This window comes from Plectropomus leopardus, chromosome 20, assembly GCF_026936395.1.
Source record: "Plectropomus leopardus strain MGB_pleo_1.0 chromosome 20, ASM2693639v1, whole genome shotgun sequence".
Classification (NCBI taxonomy): domain Eukaryota; kingdom Metazoa; phylum Chordata; class Actinopteri; order Perciformes; family Serranidae; genus Plectropomus; species Plectropomus leopardus.
In genome coordinates this window covers 20141825-20167906 of record NC_142195.1, presented here as the reverse complement: position 1 = coordinate 20167906, position 26082 = coordinate 20141825, and the positions used below count along the sequence as shown (strand labels likewise).

At 39.8% G+C, this 26082-nt stretch overlaps 1 protein-coding gene and 1 long non-coding RNA gene across 3 annotated transcripts; both read left to right on the top strand.

Moving 5' to 3' along the window:
- The first annotated feature begins 1646 nt into the window (after positions 1–1646).
- LOC148186211 (uncharacterized) lies at positions 1647–7523 on the top strand. Of its 2 annotated transcripts, none has more exons than XR_015775144.1 (3): positions 1647–2054; positions 2375–2803; positions 6617–7523. It is a non-coding gene; the product is annotated as an uncharacterized LOC148186211 (long non-coding RNA). The 2 variants fall into 2 exon arrangements; XR_015775146.1 differs by having other exon boundaries at positions 6600–7523.
- Positions 7524–10789: 3266 nt separating this feature from the next.
- On the top strand, positions 10790–26079 carry LOC121959869 (ras-GEF domain-containing family member 1B-B-like). The gene is made up of 14 exons (XM_042509387.2): positions 10790–11010; positions 17338–17871; positions 17990–18112; positions 18503–18640; positions 19635–19850; positions 20537–20611; positions 22615–22707; positions 22860–22962; positions 23088–23167; positions 23280–23375; positions 23473–23568; positions 23973–24096; positions 24212–24284; positions 24676–26079. The coding sequence occupies exons 2-14, from the start codon at positions 17344–17346 to the stop codon at positions 24707–24709; spliced, it is 1779 nt and encodes a 592-aa protein (XP_042365321.1). The 5' UTR covers positions 10790–11010; positions 17338–17343; the 3' UTR covers positions 24710–26079.
- The last annotated feature ends 3 nt before the right edge of the window (positions 26080–26082 follow it).

The following is a 26082-nucleotide window of genomic DNA, read 5'->3' as shown; positions in this document are numbered from 1 at the left end:
CAAAAATATCTTTTCATTTATGAAAGTTGTTTACCCAAGGTCCTATACCTCCTATACATTGCAAGTCCTTCAATGCAACTATTGCAACAACTGACAAACGACTTTATGAAAAACGCGTGAGATTACTTTGACAATTTTATAACAGAACAAAATGCCATTAATTTTCCAAAACTTTCAATGATTTTTAGTAATTTCATGACCTTTCCAGGCCTGGATAATGAGATTCTAAAATTGCATTACTTTTCCAGGTTTTTTAATGACCCCAGGAACCTTGCACCTTGGTGAAATGCCTGCCTAGCTGCAGACCACTGTTCGAGACCAAAACATCACGACATTACTGCGTTTCCAGCTGGGATTATGGCACCAAAACCAGATAATTTAACTTCAAAACATGATCCTTTCCTTTCCATAACATAGTGGTTATTGTGCCTAAACATAACAATATCCACAGCATTGTTGAAATGTAAAGACATGTAAAGTTTCAACATATCCACTACATAATAACATTCAAATGTAACATATTTGGGGTTTGTAGAAATGTACAATGCCAATGTTTTTTCTTGCAACTGGGTTTTACTGCTAATTACTTAAAGACAGAAAAAATGCCTGTCTTCTGTTTCTTGCATTAGGCATTGTTGCTCTCTGATATTTTTCTAAACCAACAGGATTGATCAGTCATTGTGTTTGCAGGGTGTCTTCAATTATACTGTTTACACCAATAATGAGTGCAGAGTATTACTCATTGTGAGGAAGTGAGGGGAAAAGACTAGGAAAACAAATCTGAGTGACTGATCAATTAATGAAAAGAATAAAAGTCAGTGTTCTTTGAAAACAACATAATTCCTTTGAAAGAATTCAATATGGTTTGGACATGTAGCAAAACACACGCACGCAGTCACACACACACGCATGTACACGCGCGCACACACACACACACACACACACACACACACACACACACACACACACACACACACACACACACACACAAATACATTCCCTCCCACTAAATCCAGTGCCACATCTGCAGACAGTGTAGGAGTGGTTTACAGTAAAACCACCGGAGCTGCAGTGAAATTACAGAAGTAAATCAAAACACTCACAGACTACGCTTGCTCCCAGATGTATCTTTACTTTTGTTTTTAGTAAGAGCGTGGGCGGTTCACATCCCACCTCAGACGTGTGTTGAGTTTAACGTGTTATTGGGAGGATTTGGAAGCAGCAGAGTGGGCACTTCATACAGATACAGATACAGAAAGGAAGGCAAGAGTGCCTACGCTGTGTCTTTAAAAAAAACAGTTACATGAGTATGTTTCACTGACTCCTTTTAAATATTTACTCTTCATGGGTTGTCAGCTTTAATTAGACAGTACATAGGGTCATGAGATGATGGATAATTGAGATCAAGTGAGGAGAGGAGACAGAGGACAAAGGAGTCATGAACCAGTGTCAAAGTTTTAAATTACAACATAACAATAAAGCCACATCTGTTTATATGGACGAGAATATCTCTAAAAACAAAAAAAGTTCTGTTATGTCACCCACACACAATTGTGCAAGTTTCCAAAGAAGTGAAAGTCATGCCTCTGACGGCAACAACTGAATTGCTCACATGTGTTTTAAACAAAATTCTGAAGAGTGTTATGAATAGGCTCTGTTTTTAGTCACCAAAAATCCAAAATGTTAGTCCCAGAATAGAAAGAAAAAGCTGCATTTCTAAAAAGTCTGGATATATGCCATCTATTTTTCTTTTTTTTTTTGTTCTATACAAATAAAACAAGAAAGCGTCTTTGTAATGAAGGAGCTCTTACATAACAAGTTACATCAACGATATTGAACAATTTGTCTTTCTTCAAGAGTGATAAACACACAAAAAGAGTACGTTGGCAATCAGTACACTGCAGTACTGAGGTTCCGTCTCTGTTGGAATTTTCTGAGCTGTGAATCACACTGTTTTTCGGGGATTTGTTGGAAGCAAGTTTGTCGTTTTTGGCAGAACATTTAGCCTGAGGAGGGTCTGTGAATGCCTTCACCTGCTTGATGTCTTTTCACAGGTACTCATCATATTTTATATGCTCACTGTGCTGTTATATGACTTCAAATGTTTCAGATGGATGCACAGAGGTGTTGGGCATTTCTCAGAAGTGCCTAACACCTCTGAACTTCAGGCAAGTCTCTTAGAAAACAATATGAAAAAAGTACTTCAAATACATAAAAGCAAGTTTAGCTATTGTCACATCTGTAAAGCAGATGTAGGTCAAAGAGAGGATGTATTCCCACAGAAAATGTAAGGTAGCCTATGGTGTGTGTGTGTGTGTGTGTGTGTGAATGTTGGTCATGTATGTGCATGTGTGTGTTCACCTCTCATCCTCAGAGGATATCTGTGAGTGTGACATGGAAGTGAAGGGCACATCCAGGAAACAGGCCCTCTGTCCGACCATCATCCATCATCAGCAACCATCACAGGAGTCCCACACGAAGAGGTGGAGGAGGCAAGACTGGAGGAGGAGGAGGAGGAAGAGGAGGAAGAGGAGGAGGAGGAGGAACAGGAGTTTGTATCACTTTGGCTTCACTCAGAGAGTTCCTTAAATTTTCAGTCTTGTTCAAGAGTTATTTTTCCATTCAAGCCAAGTGGTCAGTTGATTCTAGGCCAACATTCGGCCGTAGGTCAGTGTCGGGCAGTCATTAACCGTCTGCTTCTCTAGTTTTGGCGGATTGTCCTGCAACTTTGGCAATAGTCAGCTTGTTGAATCAGATCTGGCGAAGCCCACTGATAAGAGAAATCACTCTGATGGGCACTGAGGTAAGCAAACAAACGGAAACAAACATTGCAGGTTATTATGTAGATATTTTATGTTATCTACATTTTAAGAACGTGACATCATTCGTAAAGCACTAATTCCTAGGATGTCATCCTAACTAGAATACATTGCAGCCTTTGTCGTGACTAGTTCTTCTATGCCGGTTTTGTGTGTCTAGGCTTTATCGATGTGATTTCTTCAATTGAATTTTGTTTCCTCTTTAAGTTTAAGGAATATATAAAGGCGACAACATCGATCCTTTTCCTGGTAAACTCTGGTGCAGTTTTCTAAGAGTGAGAACCCAAAACCAAGTACACGACATAGATAAAACAAAGTTATGGGGTATAAGACATTTGATAGGCAAAAGTTGTTCTCGATTGATTCGATGCCTCCTCATGTGTTCATATCTGTTCTCAACAGCAGGAGGAAGCACAGGCAGATAACGACTGACGTTCAGACCTTAGTCATCAATTACATAATTAAACACCTGCATTTCCCCTGTTGTCTCGCTAAATAAAAGCCAACCAAAAGAGTAAACAGCAAAAAAAAGGGAACCTTTTTAAATGCAACAAAAGTTAGCATTCATCTACTGATCAGCTGTCGGCCAAACTGACTCATAATGGGACACCTGAAAAGCACTTCCTGTCATTACATGGCTGCTATCGCCGTGGGTGAAAGTGATCCCCTTTCTCACTCGCTTTCTTTCTTTTAAAATCACTATAGCAACACAATTCACAGGTCACAAGATTTATCAGGAAGCTGGATCACTGCAGGAAACAGCATGAGGGACTGACTGAAACAACAAATAAAGTGTGCGAGTGTTTTGTTTCTGTTCTTTTCACAGGGACAGTGAAGATGAGGGATATATCAATGCACATAAACTTAATGCATATGATGTTTCAATTGCCATGCACTGAAGCATTGATTCTAAACTAGTAATACAAGGAACGTATTTTGTGCAATATTAGACATGTTTTGGCTTTTTTTGGAACATGTTTTTAACAATAGCTAAAACAATATGTTCTGAAAAATTTTCCAAAACATCCTGTTAATACAAAACCATTTCATGGACATTTTTTCTTTGTTTTCTCTCCAGTGACAAAAACTGAAAACACATAAAAACAACCCAACTACTTTGCATTGTTCATAATCTCTGTAGTTTAAAAGCACATTTTCACCCCTAACCCGAGAAAAAGTAAAAGTAGTGACAGCTGTTTAGCATATTCCCTTGCTTATTTTCCATTTTTTCTGACCTTTGGGGTCTCTCTTTTCTCCAGCACACTACAAAACACTGATTATTGGCCAGACATCGTCTGCAGCAGGGTCAGGGGGCTTCCAGTAGCTGAGTCAGACCTCTTACTGGAAGCCCGTGAGTCACCCGTCTTCCTTTTCCCCCGAGTCCCCCCCTCTCCTCCCATTCTGATATCCCACATATCAACTCGTCTAAACCTGAACAGTCCTCATGCATGTCTCTTGCTTTATGTCCTCCATGTAAATGCAGAAGAACCATATTGGGTTATTATTACGTAGCTCTGGAATTATTTATTCACTTTAACTTTTCAAACATACAACATAAAAGTGTACACATTCCTCCGAGAAAAGAATGTCGCCACAAAAGCCCCCCGCCCCTCTCCCCCAACTCCATTATTCCCCGACCCCTCCCTTCCCCCAACTCTCAGGTTCTCCCCCTTGTTACCCCCCTTTCCCGAATCGTAATGATCTCACGCAGCTGTCACTGTGTAATCCCACCCACACTTGCTACAGCTAGTGCTGCTCGTGATGGCGGCTGACATCATTTGTTTTGTGTCACCATTTCCTGGAAATTCAAAACACCCTGCCGGTCAGAAGCTTTTGAACAAGGTTTTTTGGGGAATTTCCATTTAAGTAATGTACTCATAGTAAATGATATAAAATTTAGGAATAAGGAATTGCTTTGTGACGTTTTTATTTTTTACTGTAAAGATTGAAAAAGACAGGATTACATTGTGCACCTGGGGCTCAAAGTAGAAAGGAGAAATCTTATTGATCCAACAAACTGAAACAGATAAATGTGCCAAAACATTAGAAATGCCATTACATGTTAGTTAGTATATGACAACAGCAATTACGGCCTCAAAAACACAAATTTGAGTTGAATCTTTTCATGTAATCTCTTGGACTCTTAAGGAGGGCAGAAAAACGTCACTGACATATCATCTTTTAAAATGACATGTCAAACTTGTTCACAATCATTTGCTTATGTACACCTTAACATTAGAATTCATGTAGTTATGTTTTGTGTTTCTGGCCATCTGATAAAGTCCAATATGCACTGGCTTCCACCAGCTCCAGACGCAGACATCTGACTCTTTAGCTGCTAAATTCTCCACGAGCTAGTTGCTAACGTCATCTATCTGAGCAAGCACAGTTAGAGCGCTGCATTTATAGGGTTTTCGCTGATAACAGCTACCCGTCGCAGCTGAAAGTGACACTTTGAGAGCAGTTAGAGTAAACCAAAGTTGTTATGTTGAGGATCAGAGAACCAAAACAATTATCGGCTGAAAGGAGTTCAGTAGAGGTCGAACTATTTCCTACATGTGTTATGAAGTGACCCAGAGTTCTTAAAGATGATACTTTGTCTGTAAAACAATCTTCTATTGCTCAGAGCCATTGATAGACTGAATGCACTATTGTTGTCAGATCATACTGGTGCATATTATAACCACTTAAACCTGCAAATGAAGACAGCCGAATGTGCATCTCCTATTAAATTTAACACACGAGCATTTAAACTAAGCCTCGTTCTTACTTATTTCTTAATTTTAGGGCATTTACAAGGAATTTACAAACTGCATTGCATCCTATTTTATGGTGTGTAATTCCAAAGTCACACCGCAAACTACTGGCCTGGCATGCGTACTGCAGTGTTTTCAGTTGTTTTTGCAGATCTGTGTACATGAGCATTGTTTTCATATAAATGCAACATTTTTTAAAAATGCAAAGGAAAGACTTTTAACTTTTCATTAGGGCCGTTATCCTCAACACATGGCCTAAGAATCAAGGACAAGATTCGCACTTTACATGTTTCTCCTGATAGATAGTTTGATTGTGTTGATGAATAGTGTGAAAATAAGAAACTTCTGTTGCATTACCTTGTCTGACTATGAGACACGTAGGCAAAATAATGAGTAGTTCTCTGGTGTAGTTTCCATAAATACAGAACTTAAACAAAGTGACCTTTATACTGAACGCCCGCACATCATCTCTGTGCATTTAGACACAGATTCGTTTGCAGTGACTATCTTCACTTCACTAACTGTTGCTTGTCTAGCTGGACAATGACGGCTAACAAGGAGCAGAAACAACCTAAATTCAATTAAACTACCTTCACATTTAGCCAATTAAGCCTCTGAAACCACATGGCCTCAGTTGAATCCTGCAGGGTGTTACATTCTCTCTCATTTAAGAGAAGTCATAAAAGTCACAGTGAAATGACAGTGAAATATCTCTTTTCTTATGTTTAGGAACCATTTGAAGCCTAAGAAAACTTGCAATCATTCCAACATACTATTATAACAGTGGGCAAAATGGTTTCTAAAGAGTTACATAAAGTTTTTTTAGTCAATACATTTGAAGTTTTTAAAAGAAAGAGACAGGTGACATTATGAACAGACAGAACAGACAAAACAAAGACAAAAGTAACTGTCTGCTGAACACATCCATTAAAGTAATATTTGGGAAATGCTGATGGCAATGACATAGTGACTGCCAGCTAAGGTGAATCTTTACACTGACAACCTTGATCTCACACTCTGACAGGAATTTTTCCTCAACAGCACTCTGGCAATCGTGGGCGTCAAGCAGCCAATCGAAAAGCCAAACCTCATGAGGGCCCTCACCGAGCGCCGCTACGGTCAAGCATCACCGGAAGGAGATGCGTGTGCGTATGTGTGCATGGGCTTACTACACAGCCGGAAGCTGTGCGCTAGGGCGCCTGGCGTAGGAGTTGGGTTACTGAAAAGAGAAAACCCTGCAGCCTGGAAGACTCAGAGATCAGCTATTCTCGCCCAAACGGTGATGTGTCAGAATGTAAGAGGCGTCAGTGATCACAAAATGAGCGCCGCCCACAACGTCAGGGCCCGGCTGTGCTGTAAATCTAGCGCTTAGTTTATGTAATTGGATGTTTATGCAATGAAAAGGACTGGACTGTGCTGAGGTGGATGGCAGCGGCACAGTGGCAGTTGAGGGGGTGGGTATGGTGTGCACCCACCTCGTTTTAATTATCATATTTTAGAAGAAATTAGACCGTTGGAGGGAGCATGGTATATATATTTAGAGAGTATGCTATAAACATTTAGAGAAAGAGATGTGGTGTGTTCTTATACTTCAAGTAAAATGAATTTTGCTCTTAGTAAATCTCTTTTAACTCTGCTGGTGCCTAAAAAGATCCACATAAAGACAGACAGACTGTGCACAAGTAAAACAGGATTCACTATACATAATCCTGTTGTTACATGAAAACCTAATTTAGAGGATCTTCTTGTTTTCACTTCAATTTAAGGATAACTTTGTGTTATGGGTGGAGTAATCACTCTAACCTTGCGGGGTTGTTAAATCCTTTCAAAACTCCATCGGATATCGAGAAAATCCCAGCATCAAGACTGTTTTTCTTAATGCTTTAAAAAAAAATGAATGCAACAACATGTAATTAATGCAGCTCCTGTAAATAAAGAAAAATCCTGTAAATTACCACTTTGCCCTTACTGCCCGCTGTGTTGAACAGTGTACACGTTACAGCTGAGAGTCAATAACTGTGTTTATAGATTTACTCAAAGGTACAATTTAATGGTTTACCAATAAACAGTTAAGAGATTTAGGTCTTGCGTGAGCAGCTATGACCAGGTATAATTACATGTGTGCAACAGAGGGGTATGAATGACTTAATGCAGTTTGAGGGTGTTTTCATTACCTTTACACACACACAAACATTTGGATGTTATGTGAACTGAAAGCTTTCTACCAACAAACACCATCAACAATACATAATTAATCCTGCTTTCAACAGCATTAACACATTAATAATACAGCTTCTATCAAACAAATTACAGCTGAATTTACCAATAATTGTTATACTAACAATCGTCTATATGACTGTATAATATCAAAGGGAATGCTTATAGTCAAAACCTACAAATTATCACCCAACTCTGCAGTTCTTAGTTCGATGGAGCATCGTAAGGACTTACAGCTCATTGTTTTGGTTCTCTAGTCCCATAGCTCTGCTCTCACCAATATCCTTTCAATGGCAACAGGCAGCTGTTTTCATCTTCAAATCTCTGAAGCTCACTGAATGCTAAATATCCAGAGTCAGATTACAGACAAAGTTAGTGACTGGCTGGTGAACATTGTGAAGCATTTAGTGCTAAAAAGTTAAGCCTTGCATCCACTAAAGCGTTGTTTTTTTCCCCCATCTAAAAAACGCCAGGCGCTTCTCAGGACACGCCCAGATGGGAGCGCTTGAGAGCAGTTTGGGGGTACAGCTTGTGTACCTGTTGTACATGTTTTAAAATATGGAAAATTTGCCAAAGTAAAAATGTCGGCACAAGGTAGAGTACGTGCTCAGGGTGAAGGGCAGGCTGAAACATGTATGGGAAAGAGGGCAGACCGGTCGGTCTATGTGGGTTTATGAGAGGAAATATATATTAATATAAATATATATATACTGTATATTAACATATTTCTCCTCAATCACTGATGTTGTTTAGCGCTTGTTTACGTTGGATGTGACAGTTGGTCTTTGTGTATTTGTCCTGCTCCTCCTACACTGTGGTTGGAGGGTTAGATAAAAAGTGACAGTGACAAGCGAAGTGTTTTACTCAAAGTCTTTCAACTCTTGACACTCAGAGTAGAGCAGTAGTAGAGAGTAGTAGTAAGGTAAATACGCAGCACTCCCATTGCACAGAATTTTTAAAAATGTGCTGGCCCAGCCCATTCTCATTCACATTAAATAGCACCACTCTGTTAGTGTTTTTAGTGTAAGTGCACGACACAAAAAGGGATGGACAGAAGCGGGGACAGTATTATTTTACGCTTGTGGAGGATGGTACCTCCGCCGCCCGATAAGCGCATGGGCGGCATCACTTGAGGACGCAGTGGGACGGAATCGGTCATGTGCGCATGTAATGCAGTAAGATCTCATCAGGTTAAAACATTGCCAGTAATGACATAATATATGGAGCAAAAGGGCGCCTATATGGTGGGCGGGAGTGTTGGTGGATGGGTCCCACACACATCAGATTTTCATGAGAGAATGCAGTGTTTGCTTCCTGTGTGAATGTCGTGTTTTTTCTACACCTTACCATGTGCCTCCTTCCCCTAAACCTAACCATCCATGCCCTTGTTGCCTAAACATAACCATCACAGTAGCGGCATCACAGAATGTAAATGGCAGATGCAGAAGGATACCTAACTCATAATATGTAAATGCAGAAGTTTGCTGACAAAGTGGCAACATGTGACAAGTCAGGATGAGAATGTGTTGCCTGGCTCTAGGAAAAAATACTTCAGGGGACACGGCCCCTTAGATATTTGTGTCATAGAAATATTGTCAGGTGGCCAAAAAAAATGACTCAAAATGAATTTTGCTCTGTGTCTTCTGGATGCTGACACTTGTTTGCTGACAAAGGATTCACTTTATTAATCCCCTAGAGGGAAACTGGTCTGCCACCACAGACATGTTAACCATAGCAACTTGGGGAAGCAATATTATTCATACTTCTAGTTTGTTCCATTTTCCCACAATACAAAAAGAAAGAATGAATGCGCCTTTAAGCCAATAAAATGTTCACTGTCAAGAATTACCTATATTGGAGCTGACATTAAGATGCCATCCACCCCCTGCACTCTGATTTCCACTGAAGGGCTGAAATGTCTGGCAACCTAGGGCAGGTAGAAAATAAAAACACACTTAAATGGGCAGTAGTAATGCCTTGTAGCAAATGACCTTAGCTCTTTGAAACCTGTTTGATTTCTTTTCTAAAACACAGGAGGAAGTTACAAGTTGTAAGAAAGTTACCTGAAATTTAGCAAGAAAAGAAAAAAGGGTTAAAACAATAAAGACAGACAAAATATGAAACATGAAATAAATAATAAATTATATATAGAGAGATAGATAGATAGATAGATAGATAGATAGATAGATAGATAGATGATATTAAGATAATCGTTAAAAAAATATAATAATAATAACATTGCTTTTTTACATTTTCTAACTGCCTTAATTTTCAACAAACAAATTTTCAGGTGTTTTTCTTTTACTTATTTCATGCAATTTGCGGGACATCAAATGCCAAGTTGCTCACTGCCTTTTTAGCCATGTTTTTGAAAGAAATCACATCAGTTTCAGGTGTAAATGCATGTGAAAGTGCAGCAAAAAAACTGCTGATGTCGTAATATAAAAATATTATATTATCCATTATGCTTTAAGACTATACTTAAAACTGTTTAATGTACGAATATCATCTTTCTAACACCATAATTGCTGATTATCTTAAAAGCTAACCTTAGCTAATGATGCAGGGTGATAGGTAACTTTCATTTGTGTGTAGCAATCCCACCTGCAACTTTCCTGACAAAATATACCACATTAACCCTTATAAATACAACATTAAACATATAGGAACCTTATACTCTGACAAACTTTTGATGTTAAGTCACTGGGACCAACTTACAGCCACACACACAAACACATTCCGGGAGGAAACATTACACCTTCCATACTTCAGCTCTCCAACAAAAACACTCGCGACCGCTGGCTGCGGTTGAAAAGAAAGAACTCGACGGGCTGCGAGCCAGCCAATCAGAAGCTCCGGAGATTTCGATTTTTAGACTCCCCCGGCTGTGATTGGCCGGCGCCGCCCCAGGAGGCACCCGCCTCCGCACTGCGATTGGTCAGTTTTCCCGGCTCTATGGAAGTCATTTGAATACGCCTCTCTTTGAGGCTCATTACAGCAGAGCCGCTGGTTCAAATACTCAAATATCAGTAGCGGAGACACAATGGAGGAGAGCTCGGAGTAGACACACTGCTGAAAGACTTATCGGTGTGTTCCACCGTGCACAGGACAAACAGCGGAGATTACAAACAGTTTTGGATAGTGTTGTTTCTTCGCTTTTTCAATTGTTTTTCCGGTGAAAAGATTGCATTCAGACTTTGAGCTGCATCACATTAGAGGTAAGTTCAGGGTATGGATAATGGGGTTATTTATAGAAATTATAAACTTTTTGTAATTAAGATTCACGATCAGAAAATTAAAATTTGTTATTGAACTTCTGGGGACGTCTAATATGATAATAATACATCTTACTTTACATTTTTGTAAGGTATTACTTTATTGCACTCATTCATTTTGAATCGCTAATATTCCCCAGATTCATTTATAACTAAGGTTTATCTCATGGCTTTAACAAACTTAATTTCCTAAAATTAAACTTTATTCAGAAGCGTTTTTGTTCTATTTGTAAAATCAATGCTGACATCATCCTCCCTCATGTCTATTTTCTTCCTCTTAGCTCCATTTGTTGTTGTTATTGTTTACCACCCATGTGAGTTTATAATTAGGGCTGGCTGTCAGACACACACAAATGTTACTCGCCAACACCTGTGATGGGACTGTGGTTACACAGCATGACTTTTTCTACAGTCAGCTTTTACTTTTACTGTGTTATGACTCAGTCAGAAACCCATAATGTAGACCAGGCATGGTGGCTTGATGTGTGTGTGTGTGTGTGTGTGTGTGTGTGTGTGTGTGTGTGTGTAAGAGAGAATAACAGATTGTGTATGAGTCTGTGGGGAAATGAAAAAAGAATGAGAGGGAGTGTGTGTAGTTCTGGCCAAAACAGACTTTAAACAGCCTTATTCCCTCTGCATACCTTTATATAAACCAATGGTCCCTTAATGAATGCCTCAGTTTGCCTCACTATGCAAGCTTATGTGACCAGCTGCTTAAATAAACCCCAAATTAAAATGGTTTAATTTATGTAATGATTAGTATAAAGGCAGTGTGAGGAAAACAAGCAACAATTCAGGCTTCAATTGATCTTAAATCAGTTGTTTTACCTCTTAAAGTTACTTTTCTCAGCTTAAATCTTAATTAAAAAATGTGTGAGATGTGTAGGTTTACAGATAATAAAACAAATGTATGCGTGTGAGAGACCCCTTACTCAAGCAGCAGAGGAGATAATAGGTCTTTATCCTTTCTGACACTAGGTTAATACTGTACTAGCCTACCAGATCATACAAGGGACAGGTGTGAGTGTGTGTGCATTAACCCTGTGGGTGTGTGTGTCGAGCCTACACACAAGGAAATGCGTGCCTGGATGCAGTGTGAGTGGGAATACGAGATAAAAACAGGACCAGCAGTGGGTGAATTGTGCTCTACGTATCTCTTCAGCCAATCTGAACATGGTGTCTGTATCCGGCTCTGTTTGCTCTGTCTATCAGATTTAGCTCTGCAGGTGCAGGTTGTTAAAGTGGTCAGCGGGTCCCGGCGTCTGGTGCTTTGACAGCGGCCAAAGGCCTCAACTGACCCATAAGCTTACTCGAGCATGAGTGGGGAGGTTTGTTTGAGGCTAGCTCGTTTGGTCAGGTGATGATGACGCTTAAGGGGTGGTGGTAATGGTGGAGTCTAAAGACCTCAAGAACTGTGGTAAAGATTTTAAGAAGTAAGAATGTAATTTAAGGCTAACAACCCCCAAACACAAAGGATTATGGGTATGTTGATTATTTTGCTTGCACAGCCAAGTAGCAAGAAATAAATCATGAAACAGAGAGAAGTAGGGCTATTATTTGCAGATTATAAAATATAAATAAAACTATTATTTAATTTTTAAAAAATATTTATACATTTTTGTTGTATATAAGTAATTCTTTAAAATTTGTTACATTGTATTGTTTTGTTTTTTGTCTGGCTATACAAATATTAATTCATGGGGTGGGAAGTGGGAGGTTGGGTAGGAAATTGACTTTTTTTATATATATATATATATATATTTGGAAAATAAAAAAGACCTTGTTCAAAAAAAAAAAAACTCCCCCAGACACATGAGACTGAAATCAGAACTAGTGGTGTTGAAGACTGACTGCTGTGTAGCCTCATGTCAACTGTTGAGTGTTACATTAAATACACCTCAACTAGCTGTAATTTAACAGCGGAATCAGTGCAAAGTGGTGCTAATTGAAAGGGATAATACAAAGGTATAATACACAAAATGATGATCTGTATTAGCATAATTCAGAGTTTTCAAAAAGATTAGTTGAATTAGCGAGGTCTGGTTGTATTCAAAAGTTCCAGTGTGCTATCTTTAAGGTTCTCCCTCACAAAATTGCTAATTGAGGCATCATAAATGTATCTTAATTGACTTAAATGACATTCTCAAGTCAAGTATAGTCACTTTTCTTCCTGCAGGAACTAACCAATTCAAGTTTTAGAGCCCCCCACCCAGATTTTCTTTGGTCCAAGTGCTCTTGTGCAGTTTGCAGGCCTCATTTTACAGGATTTCAGTGTGGTAGTGGTGTTTAAAGGGTTAACTCTTGTACGTGTAAAACTTGCCCAGTGTGCAGCTCTGACAAAACCACGAGTAAGTGATATAAGCACCACAGCCTGGACTTTAACCTTATTTATGGTTACAAATAAGGCTGACTGTGGAGGGTTTCCCCACAAACTAACATGCTCGTCTTGCTCACACGCTTTACCTGCTGCTACACATTAGTGTCAAAGTACATTAGGTACAAAGTAGAACAGAGTTAGCACTAAACTGACCTTTTTACTACTCTGATAAATTGTTTTATAGCTGCTCTTATCAGGTGCTTTTCTCTCTCACCATGTGTCCACCGTGTGCTTGTACATTGTGTTTTCCAGCTCAGCTTAAAGGCCTCTAATTTGATTAGACGTCACAAAAAGCAGGAGTCTTTGCAAACAAATCTTCCCTTGTTCCTTTCAGCTCCTGTTATGGTTGAACATCAGGGTGTTTCAGCACTGACTACTAACAGGTCAGTGAGTACGGAGATGCTCTCTTGGGTCAGTTGGCTTTGAATAAGGACAATTTCAGCTGACCGAGCTGTAGAGTGCTTGCACACCAATTTACATGATTATACTATTTTATTGCGCACTCTACATGCTAAATTAGATCTGCTGTTGTCCTTGAGCCACGTGCAGTAATATCTGCTTATGTCAATACTCGGGTTTCGATATGCTCCTTAACCATAGTCACCAAGCTAGATTCCTGCACCTTTATTGCACCCGACAAATAAGAGTGTGGATTTATGGCTCATGAACTCACAGTAGATGATGTCTGTCGAGGTATAATGAGAGCGCACACCTTACAGAACAATAAAAAAGTCTGCTTTATACCGGTTTGACTGATGTGAAAATGATCCAAGCCTCAGTTCGTGCAGAGATGGGGCGTCACAGGGCCTGACAGTGGCAGGCAGAGTGTGTGAAAGCTGCTGTGTGCGTCTGATCTGCTGTGATCTGCTCTGATCTCTTCCTGGGGGTCTTTGTGTGGTTGTTAATGCCATGACAGGATAGATAATACCTCCATTGTTGAAGACCTCCCCCTCGTTCTCTCCCCCTCCTGTTAAAACTGTCCTCAGTAGCTCAGTCTACCTTTGTAAAACCACACTGTATGATTTGGAAAAATAGTCTGAGTGAGGTTAAAAGATTTTGGTTGTTTTTTTGGAGCTTACTGGAGTGAGGTTAGTCATCAGTGCTCCTGTTAATCCGCAGAGATCCGAGAAGGAAGCCAGTCCAGCTGTAAAACAAATTCACTTCCCTGTAATCAATTTATTTTCGTCAGGGTCCAAAAAAAACCTTAAAAACAAGCATTGGACACTATAAAAAGCCAGACAAAGGCAGCATTCACACACAGAAGGATATTTTAAAACTGTTACATTCATTAAAACCACCAAATTATGTTGTGTCTTTGAAAGAGTTTACATAAATTTCCCTGCTTTATAAATCCATTAGCAGATGATATTTGGCTGCAGCTCCATCAAACGTTCAATTAGTTTTGGCCTTTGCATGCACCGGATCGTGGCATTTTAGACACCAGACACTACAGTCTGTGCCATTTTTCAAACAGAAGAAATTGTTGCATTGCATTAACACGGGCAAATGGGATAGATTTTTTTAAAAAACATGGGAAGAAGGAAATCAGTAACTTTGGAAGAAGTAAACCAAAAATTAGCAAGAAATTGATAAGAAAGTGCAAAGAAAATTGCCCAAAAATTAGGGGGAAAAATGGGAAAGTAAAAAAAATAATATGATAATTTGAAATGCGTTGTATCTTTAAAAATGTTTCCCTAGCTTTTTATAAGCCATTTTCTAAATTAATTTCTTTCTTGCAAATTGCGGGGCATTTCTCGTAAAGTTGCTCATTGCCTATTTTCCCATGTAGAAGGTTTAAATGGCCTCTGAGTGCAGTACAAGAAAATTGATGGCGACCCAGGTTTCATAAGGTTGAGAAATGGATTCCAGTTGCAGGGAAAGTCCAGTATGAAGCGTGCAATGCTTATAAAGTATTTTAAAAAGTTCAGCACACATAAAACTGCACCCTTGTGGTTTTGTCAGTACAACATTCTTACAAAACTATACATTTCTGCCTTTTCCTGTACTTTTATCGCCACATCAAACCCCTTTGTAAGGCTGCAATTTTTCAAAGTTTACAAACAAGAGAATTTGAACAATGCTCTCAATATGAAATTATGCTCCCAACGCCATCATTAAGGCGTCCATAGAGAGTCCAACCTATGATTTAGAGAGAGTAAAATTTCAGTGCTGCGAGCATGGAAGCCGCAAACGATCCAAAAGGTCAACTTTTCAGGAAGTCAGTCTGGAAAAACCGAGATTGGTTTTAAATTTTTTAGACGTGTTTTCCATTTGTCCAAGGTCACCTTTCAGTGAAAACAGAAGCTCTGAGACTGAAAAATGGCATCCAAACTGGAGTAAATATTGCTCGGTAGATTTCTTATCTCAACTTGACCAGCAGATTGTATTATAGTGTAACTTTAAGAAGCCACTGTAATCTTTTAACCGAGTTAGAAGGAAAACAGCAGGCAGAGATCACAGAGTTCAGAAGACGGGCTGGCACTGGACGGGCTTACTCTGGCATGACGCCAGACCCTATGGTACGAGAGTGTGTGCGTGTGTCGCTCAAGCCATCATTTGTTTATGTGTGACATGTGTGTGTGTTTGGATTATACCGGCATGGGGCTAGGCGCCATGGGTGTGTGTGTGTGTAAGATGTTGGCTCAGGCAGACACTCCTCTGCCGGCGCTGCGATGGACAAACAAAAGTCGGCTGGATTCCTGCAGGGTTTTTGTTTTCTGGCATGGTGTACGTGCATGTGTATATGTCGCTGTGTGGGGCATGGGTGTGTGTGTGTGTGTGCGGCTCCATTTACGCTGGCATGTGGTGCCTAGACGGACAACAGTAGCGGGATAAAGAAGGCTCCAGAGTTAAAGCACGCCTTGGTGGTGATCTGGGATCAGCTTACCTTCCTCAAATCCAATTATCTACACCATTAAGACAAAAAAATCATTGCTCTCTTGAGATCATCCATCTGTTGGCCTATTTTTTTCCCCCTTATGCCACACTGATGCTGAAAAATTAGTTTAGAGAATGTGATAAACATACAGTAAAGCAATAGCCAGTTGGGGGAAAATAATCTGATTAAAAACCTTTTTGTAAGAAGAACATGAATAACAGTTTACTTTTAGGGAAAGTGAATTTCACAAGAAGGTATCTTTAAGCAGTTCAAAGCAAAAAATGGTTACCAGAGGAGGGGTAAAATTATGTGATTATGTGTAATTACTCTCAGAGACACTTTTAAGCCTCTGCTATGCGTGATCAAGTTGCTCAAACGAATATTTTCACAACATGTGAACACAGCTCAAACGAAAACCACATTCCCAGGAAGCGAAGGGGGTTGTGTCATCCTATAGTAGCAGGAAAACTACAGGAGGCATTTGTAGTCATGAGTTTTGGTTCAGAGAGAGTGACCTCTAACATTGAGTGAAAGATGGTCAGTACAACAGCAGTGAATATCGATGTTTGAATGAGAGAGGGTATCATTTCTTAGCCTCTTACTTCCTCTTCACTTCACAACAGAAGCTTAGTAAACAGAATGCTTTGTAAGCCTATGTGCTGGTTCCATCAGTGATCAGTCTTAATTAAATTAGGGATATAATCCAACCTGTGGCCCTTTCTCTCCCCCCTTTCACTCTAAATGCTGTCCTGTCTAATAAAGGGACAGCTTATTGCTTATAGAATTGCGATATATCACAAATATAATGAATCGCAATCCTTGTATCATGATACGTATCGGTTTGCCAGATTATTGCCAGTACACAACCCAAGAGCATACTGTTTAAACAAAGGGTCAAAATTTCATGTTGCCTTGTTGTAAGAGGACGCAACCTGTCTCAAAATAACGTACACCATGATTACTGATTTTATCCATTTTTCCCTATCTTGAATTTCTCCTTGTGTCTTTTCTACAGGTAATCATGCCTCCCACCACCCCGTACGCCGGAAAGTTCAGCTCCTGCGCTCCTTACGGCAACAACAACAATCACCCTCAGCCTCACAGCCCGTACCGCAACGGCAACGGCACCGGCCCAAAGCCCACCAAGGAAAACATTTACAACGGCGCCTACTCTTCCACAGAGAACCCCTATGACATACCGCAGCCTCACAGCTCCTATCGCAGCTCATCTGTCTCCTCTGTGACCGCCAAGGAGCATCATTACAACAGCAGTTGTGCTGTTTCCGAGAACCCATACTCTTCGCCGCAGCCTCACAGCCCTCGGCAGCACAGCACTTCCTGTCCTGGACGCGCGTACCGCCACACCAGCAGCAGCAGCGGCAGTGAGCAGTCTTCTCGGAACAATTCTGTCGTGGCGAAAGGCCGACGTTATGGACATGGCGTCACTGCTAGCTATGGGGAGATGTGTTACCATGACAATAGTTTGGTTTCAGCATCCCTTGAGGCGCTGATTCAGCACCTGGTTCCCACGGTTGACTACTACCCTGATGTAAGTACCAGAAAAACTGCTCTAAATATTCAACTTCTCTGTAAGGGGAAATATGTCAGCAGTCGTGTGTGTTTCGTCCTTTCTCGTCCTGAGAGCTGCTTTGTTTTCTCATCATCAGAGGTCATATGTGTTCACCTTCCTGCTGAGTTCACGCCTCTTTCTGCACCCGTATGAGCTCATGACGAGGGTTTGTCACTTGTGTGTGGAGCAGCAGCGGTCCGGAGACGCCCTGCTGGATAAGGTGGGTGGATGACACACACAAGGCTATTATTTGTCTCCCACACAAACTCACACCCACCATGTCATCGTCACACTCTCTCCCACAGACACAAACGTCTTTAATTCTTTTTTGGGATCAAATTTTTATTCACTATTTCATTAGCAAAGCGTTTCCAGGCAGACAGATGGTTCAAATGACACAAGGGAAATAAAAATGAAGGGAACACATTTAATGGGGACAATAAAGTAAACAAATGAACAAATAATAGCAGCATTTTGTGTCAGAAAGACAAACCACAGAGGCTACTTTGCTGTCATGAGTTTTAGATTTTGCCAGATTATATCCACAAATCTATAAAATTATATAATGTATTCTTCAGTGACACTTAATACGCCATGTGATGTTTTTTAGATCCGTTTCCGTGAGGTGGCGCCTAAGCTGGTGCAGCTGCTGACTGAGTGGACAGAGACGTTTCCGTATGACTTCAGGGACGAGAGGATGATGCGCTGCCTCAAGGACATGACACATCATGTGGCCCGAGGGGATGAGGTTAGTGTTGGTATTAGGAGTTTAAATCACTCATTTTATTATTATATTGATTCTATGGACAACGATATGACATATGCTGATATTACAAAGTCCTGCATGCTACAAATTGAACTGATACAATTCAGGGGCCTGTGATGGACATGAGACGATATCATATCATATTATTTTGTGCTCCCTTCCTAAAGACATTCATGCGGGTTCATGAACACAGCACAGGTGAACCTCAAGTTCCCTTTTTCCCTCAGCAGGTGTTTGAAGAGTTTGAGTTCTGGGATTATTAATCTGTTGATCCAATCAGAGCTGATCAGATCAATGGATGAGAGAAGCAGTTGTAGTAGAGATAGATTAAAAGACCCAACACAATGAATGGTTGCGTTTGACTTTCACTGTGCCTGGTTTTCTGCTGCTCCATCTGTGCCCAGAGTACGCTCTGCACTCCGAGAGTGCGGTGTAATAAATACCAAAATGGTATATAAACTACAATAGTGCTCAAAAATATCAAATCAAAACATGGCGTCAGATTATTTTAATTGTGGTGGGTCATCCCGAATAAAGTGAATGTGTGGGAAACATTGGACATTATTTACATACAGCGAGTGCTTTATTTGTTGACCAGTCTTTTCTGTGAAATCCAATATATGCACTGCTTATTTATTCCTGAGGGAAGTAAATGTCGTCTTTTGTGCCATGGGAATTTTAAAATAAAGGCATATCTTAAAATGATGATATAGATCATTGAGAATATTGAATTGTGGATCACTGACTTGATATATCCATCCAGACCTCTCGTCGGTATCCACTGTAGCTGCTTTTAAGAACAAGTTTCAACAAAGTCCACATAGGAAATTGTGTCTTCTATGACTTCTAATGACAGGAGCCAAAATCCAGCATGCCTGGTCGTCAGCTTCATAAAGAAATCTACAAAAATCTTACATTTGTCTTGTGATTCAAGTGTCCTGTTATCTAATGATTTATGTTTATGTAATGCTTTCAGTACTCTTGGCGAGCCATGCAGCAGATGACCCAGCGGCTGATCAAACGACTATCTGCACTCGGCCAGTACGAGGAGGCCGTCGCTGCACTCAATGCCGTGGCGATGGAGCGGCCAGCTTCCCTGAAAAGCAAACAGGCCTCAGGCCAGCGAAGTGACGTAATGAGCATGTGCGACGACCCCTTCATCCTCGCCCAGCAGCTCACACACATTGAACTGGTAAGAAGAGATTCGGGACTCGTCTTTGGAATTATGTGTCACGAGTCTCATGTGTAACCATCTGTTATGACATTTGGAGGCAAATCAGCAGTTGTGTGTCTGATGAAGCATGACGTGGTTACTGCTTAACAGGCCTTTAATACTTGTCTAAATTTAATGAATTTATTATTTTGGTGGTTCTTTTCTTTTTATGTCCTGCTCATGTGTTGACTTATTGAATTATTGTTTTACGACTGTTATTTCTTGGTATCATTGTCTTTCCAAAAACCCATTTGTGTGGTCTGTTTTGCTGCAATGGTGCATGAAGAAAGTTATTTAATACTGTTATTTTATATGCAGCTAAATTGCTTTCAGTTCTGTGCAGCTATTTGTTTTCTGGCTGTCGTAATCTGTAAACCACTTCTTAGAGCACATTTGTAAGTAGCTGTCAGTATGTTTCTTTATATATAGAGTTTAGTTTTATGATGGCTCTTTATTAAAGTTAGAGCTCTCCTTCCTTATGAATGACATTTTTTTTCATCATCTCCAGTTTAATTTTCATGTCTTTTGTCCTCAAACATCTCTTTTTTTCTCCGTCTTCTGCGTCATCATTTTACTTTTATTCCTCTCTCTTCCTTTTATCCTTCTCTTATATATTACTGTTATTATTGTCCTGATTATTTCCTCTCCCTGTTCTCTGCCTTCAGGACAGACTAAGTTTTATCGGCCCTGAAGAGTTCATCCAGACATTCGCCATGAAAGATCCTCTGGAGAACCATAAGGTATTATTGAGTATCACTTTTGCATTATCCCAATCAAGTCAGTTAACATAATCTTGCCCTTCCAACTCTTCCAACCCTTTTCTTCAAAGCCAGACTCCACTGACAAAAACAGCAATTTTACCTTGCTGAATACGGGAGCTGTTGGTTTACCACACTGCCTCAATCAGTTAGTTTGTTTGTGTTACTGTGTGACTTTTGTGTTTTAAAGGGTTGATTCGGACTTCAAAGTCACACAATAACTCAGATTTAAGCTTCAGTAGGCTAGCAGCTCCAGTGTTCAGGGATGTAAAATTATTGTTTTTGTCAATGGATTCTGGCTTTGTAGAGAGTATCGATGTGTTTTATTTTCCATTCAGTTCCTTGTTGGAAAAGGCTGTCTGTACTAAAGAACTGAGCATATGATTGTATGAATAAGACATGGATTACACTGCCCGAGTTGTGTGAGAGTTGGAATGCGTGTTTTGATATAGTTTTACTGTTGTTAAACTTCTTTCCCGATGACTCCGATTCATCATGAATTTCCTCCATTTTTTGGATTCTTCGGTCACTGTGGGCACCAGAAAAAATAAAGTCTTCTTCACAAATTCATTCAGTAATTGATGTAGAAATGGTAATTTGGGGGTGTAAAACTCCTTTGGTATTGTCACTCATTTGTCTGTTTGCTTTTTCCTTTGAATATGTAATGTTGCAGATTCAAAAGATGTGTAAATTGTTCTGCTACAAGATTCAATGGATCATTTCACAAAACCTTTCAAGTAAAAATCTCTCCAGTCATAATTTGCAGACAGATGGATCTAACAGTTACATTACAACAGCAACATGACCTTATCAGCATCAAAGAAATTATATAGAAAGGCCCCAGACTGTAATCATTTTCAATTCATCCTCTATTATTTTGATTTCAAGTGTCTTCGTTTTGGATCTGCTTTTACTGTAAATTTGTGGTCTAATTCAGTTCAAGTTAATTTGCTTAAGAAGCCACATGAAAGATCCTGCTGGCAGATTTTGGGAATTTGTTCAGCTTTTTTTTCCTTTCTTTTTTTTTCAATGTAGCTTTTGAAAATGCATCAAACGCAGTATGAAAGAGCAATTCTGTGTACATCTAAGTGTATCTGAAGGGCTCTTTCCCTCCTAAGTGTTCCTGTGAGTCAGCTGAAGGGTCGCTTTCAATCAGCGCTGCTGAGAACAAGCTTTCAGCCGCTGTTTGTGACCGAGCTTCATCTCGGTCCTCACCGGTGCTGCGCAGCTTATATAAGACCCACTTTGTGTAAAAGAGCGGTTTAGTCAGCGTAAGGGGTCCTGAAGTGAAAAGGGGAAGTTTAGAGTGGAGTGGGCTGCCGGTGTTGTGTAAGCATTTAATAGAGCCGTGAATCTGCGGGATTACATCATCACAGCCAAGTCAAGTTTATTTTTATGGCGCTTTTCTAATGTTTATTTTTATAGAAGTGCCCATGGAAAACAGGTTCAAACTAATAGGCCCAAAAGCATATGGAAATGAGATGGAAATAGTAAGAGAAACATCACAGACGCCGCTGAGCAGGTCTATAGGTTGTGTGGGTGTTAGAGGTGTAAATCACTGGTTTCATCACGAAACAATATTATATCGATACTTTGCCAATATTTCAAAGTCTACCACGATACTATTTCAATTCCATTCAATTTAGGGGCCTGCGTTCGATATGGGCCGATATTATACACTCATTTAACACAGTCGGTTACAGGAGAAGCTGCCACCCCTTTTTTGCCTTTGGCACGAAAATATTAAATAAAGATAATCAAAAACATAATTAAACAATACTTTTTATACCCAGTACCTAGTACTCTTAACAAACTCCATGTGCTAAGGAAAACCATGAGATTCAATTGAAAGCTCCAGGAAAGGCTAGTATAGGTACCTTGAGTTCTTTTTTCTTATTTATTACCCAGATGAATGTATTCAAATATTTAAAAAAAATACTTGAATCCTTCCCATGTGTTAATCTCCCTCCCTCTGTGTTTTTCAGGGTTTCTTCCGGAAGCGTAAAACCAGTAACCTGGAGGCCTACGTCAACTGGTTCAACAGACTAAGCTACCTGGTGGCCACTGAGATCTGTATGGTATGTTGTTCTTAAAGCAACACATCTGAGCTCTTGTTGTTCATTGGCAGTTTCATCTGTGCGTCATTCTGAAACAGGCAGATCCATTTGGCTATATAGACCTGTGATCAAGATGTCTTTGATTCACTTCCTGTTGTGTTCTCCTCCTGCAGCCAGTTAAGAAGAAACACAGAGCACGGATCATAGAGTTCTTCATTGATGTGGCTCAGGAGTGTTTCAACATCGGCAACTTCAACTCCCTCATGGCCATCATCAGTGAGTATTTGACGCAAGACATCCAGAAACTCACTTTTCATTAGCAGATCATTAAAAGGAACCAACATAGCTTTGGTCTGTCATTGTAAATACTCTGTATATTTATTACTTTCTCTATATTTCAGCTGGGATGAACATGAGTCCTGTTGCCAGATTAAAGAAAACTTGGAGTAAAGTCAACACAGACAAATTTGAAATCCTGGAGGTACAAAAAAAAACCTGCATGCACCAGTGTAGGATCCCCATCTTGTAATGTGTCCAAACTTTGTGTATGCATGTTTGTATCTGATCAACGTTTGCTCTGTCTGACCTCTCAGCACCAGATGGACCCATCGAGCAACTTCAGCAACTACCGTACTGCATTACGTGGTGCTACCCAGAGGTCTGAGACCGCACACAGCAGCCAGGAGAAGGTAAGCGCATTCAGGAGTCCTGCAAAAAGAAAAAAAACATAATGTCGGAAATTGAAGATGTTTAATATATACTTGATGTTGTCTCTCTGTCCTTCAGATTGTGATTCCTTTCTTCAGTCTGCTCATTAAAGACATCTACTTCTTGAATGAAGGTTGTGCCAGCAGGCTGACCAACGGGCACATCAACTTTGAGGTCAGTCCATAGTGCAACAGATGAATTTTAAAATGACACTGTCAGTATTTGAATGAATCAGTTGTGCCTTTGATGTTATTTTTGTTTTAAGTATTAACAGACACACAGGTATAAGCTAATTTAAACACAGTAAGATTTGAACATTGACTGTAAAGTTATTGAAATGTATCACAGTCATACTTCAGGCTTTAAGAAAAGGCTTTCACATATCATGTATTGGCACCCCCATGTGGCTAAAAAGAGCACGACACCCTCCCCTGAAGAAGACATTCAGAAACCATGTTTTATTTCTTCTTGTTGTGCATTCATTGTTTTTCTGTATTTCCTGGATTTGCAAAACAGTAATGCATTTCTTGAAATAGATGCCAGTATTAATTAAGGCTTGTGTCATTGTGTCTCAACAGAAACTTTGGGAGCTTGCAAAGCAGGTGAGCGAGTTCCTGGTTTGGCGTCAGGTGATTTGTCCATTTGACAGAGACCGCCGCATTCTCCAGTACCTTGTCACCACGCCTGTCTTCAGCGAAGATGGTCAGTATACATTCTTCTTTGCATTCATCCAATGACATGTAAATTGACACAAATGGCTGTCATACAGTCACCAGATGGGAAAACAACTCAAAATGTTCTTGTTCTATTGCTGCAGAGCTGCACCTGGCCTCATATGAAAGTGAAGGACCTGAGAACAACATGGAGAAAGACAGCCGCAGGTCACTCAGGTGGGTGGACACACAGATATGAACATTTACACACATTTAAAACCACCTCTATAATAAAATGTATCAGAACCTCCTTAATTGGCTAAGTATGTGTTCCATGTCTAATAAAAACACAAATGGACTATAAAAATAAAATCTTTGTACTCAAGTTAAGTATTTTGTACATTGTAAACAATACAGATGCAAATAAATAAATAGTGGATATATGTGGACTGGATGATTATGTACTATATGTGCATGTGTATGTGCTTATAAACTGTATATATAGCATGCAGGATTTATTTTGATGGGGACAGATAATATGTACAGTAGAATTCCAACCTAAAATAGTCTATAATGGGAGCCTATTAAATCAATTCACATAATAATAATAATCTGTTTTGTTTTACAGATCTTCCCTCCTGCATCGAGAGAATCGATCCTAAGAGAACGTCAATCTCCTCTGCTCTGCAGAGTGTAAATGAACGAGGTATTTTGAAGCTACAGGTTCCTCCGTATTATCTAATGGAGACTTTTTACAATTTTACATCCCGGACAGTAAATGCAGCTGGACCCATATTCTTGCAGATCAACAGAAGAATATATAACAATGTGAGGGCTCTGAGCTCAAAAGGACCATAAATGGTTTATAAGTAATATACTGGAACAGTTCTTGATGAAATTCATTAGGTGCCAAAGGACCTCAGTGCTGCAGTTTTGAACCAAGTGATTCCCAGGCAGAGCTCGAAGTACTGATATGATCATCAGCTGTGCCTCGTAAACATCAGGGCACTTCAGAGAGAGGACTTCTGACAACTGCAGAAGTAGTCAAACCTGGATTTTGTTTATATCTCCTGTTAACTCCATCATGTTGAACGACTCTGGAAGCATAAAGGGCCCGAACAAGATGGATATGGACCCAATTAGTGACAAAGCAACATTAGCACTGCTGCTTCTCCTGTCTGAGTTCAGTCAGAAACCACAGAGAAGAGAGATGCGCTCTGAGAGCAAGATCATCGATTTGTATTATAAACAACAGGCTAACAACTGCTTTTAGAAGTGGTGTCTGCAGTGTTGTCTTGTTGAGTGCTTCACGAGCAGCAACATCAAATCCATTTTCACTCAATTTCCAGCTACGTACTCCACAACACATTTTACACATGCTGTATTCATCAGTCATGCTATCCAGTTCTAAACACTTTGTGACGTGTGCACTTGCGTATTGGTGATGCAAAAGTACGCAAGTGTCAGCAACATCATGCAAGTTAAATGCACTTCAGTAGGTTCTTGTGTATTGTATTATAGAATTTTGTGACTCCAATTTTAAGGCGTCTTTCTATACAGTATTAAGTTGTATTTTGTATCAGAAGGTTTAAAAAAAATGTGTTTTTGTTCATGTATTTTCTCTGAAGTTTCACCGTGAGCTTGTTGCTGGTTGGCTGGCTCTGTGATGGTAAGCTACTTTTGTTAATACACCAGTTCATGATAAATGAGTGTTTTGGGTCAGAATGAAGCACAAACTGATGTGTGTGTGCAGCTTAGATGCAAACAGGAATATCACCCTCCTCTTCATCTCGTGAGCGTGATGTAATCCCTTAAAATCTGCCTGTGAGTGATGCTAATGTTTTCTTGTTGTTGTTGTTGTTTTCTTTTTTTCCTTTTAAACAAAGCTCATTTTTATGTTTCATATTAAGTGTTTTCTCATATATTCTTCTTTGTGTATCATTTGTGTTACCAGTCAGGGTACTTGTACTGAAGGTTTTTGTGAAAAGAGAACTATATTTTTTTCTTTCAAATAAACAGAATAACTGAAGAATGT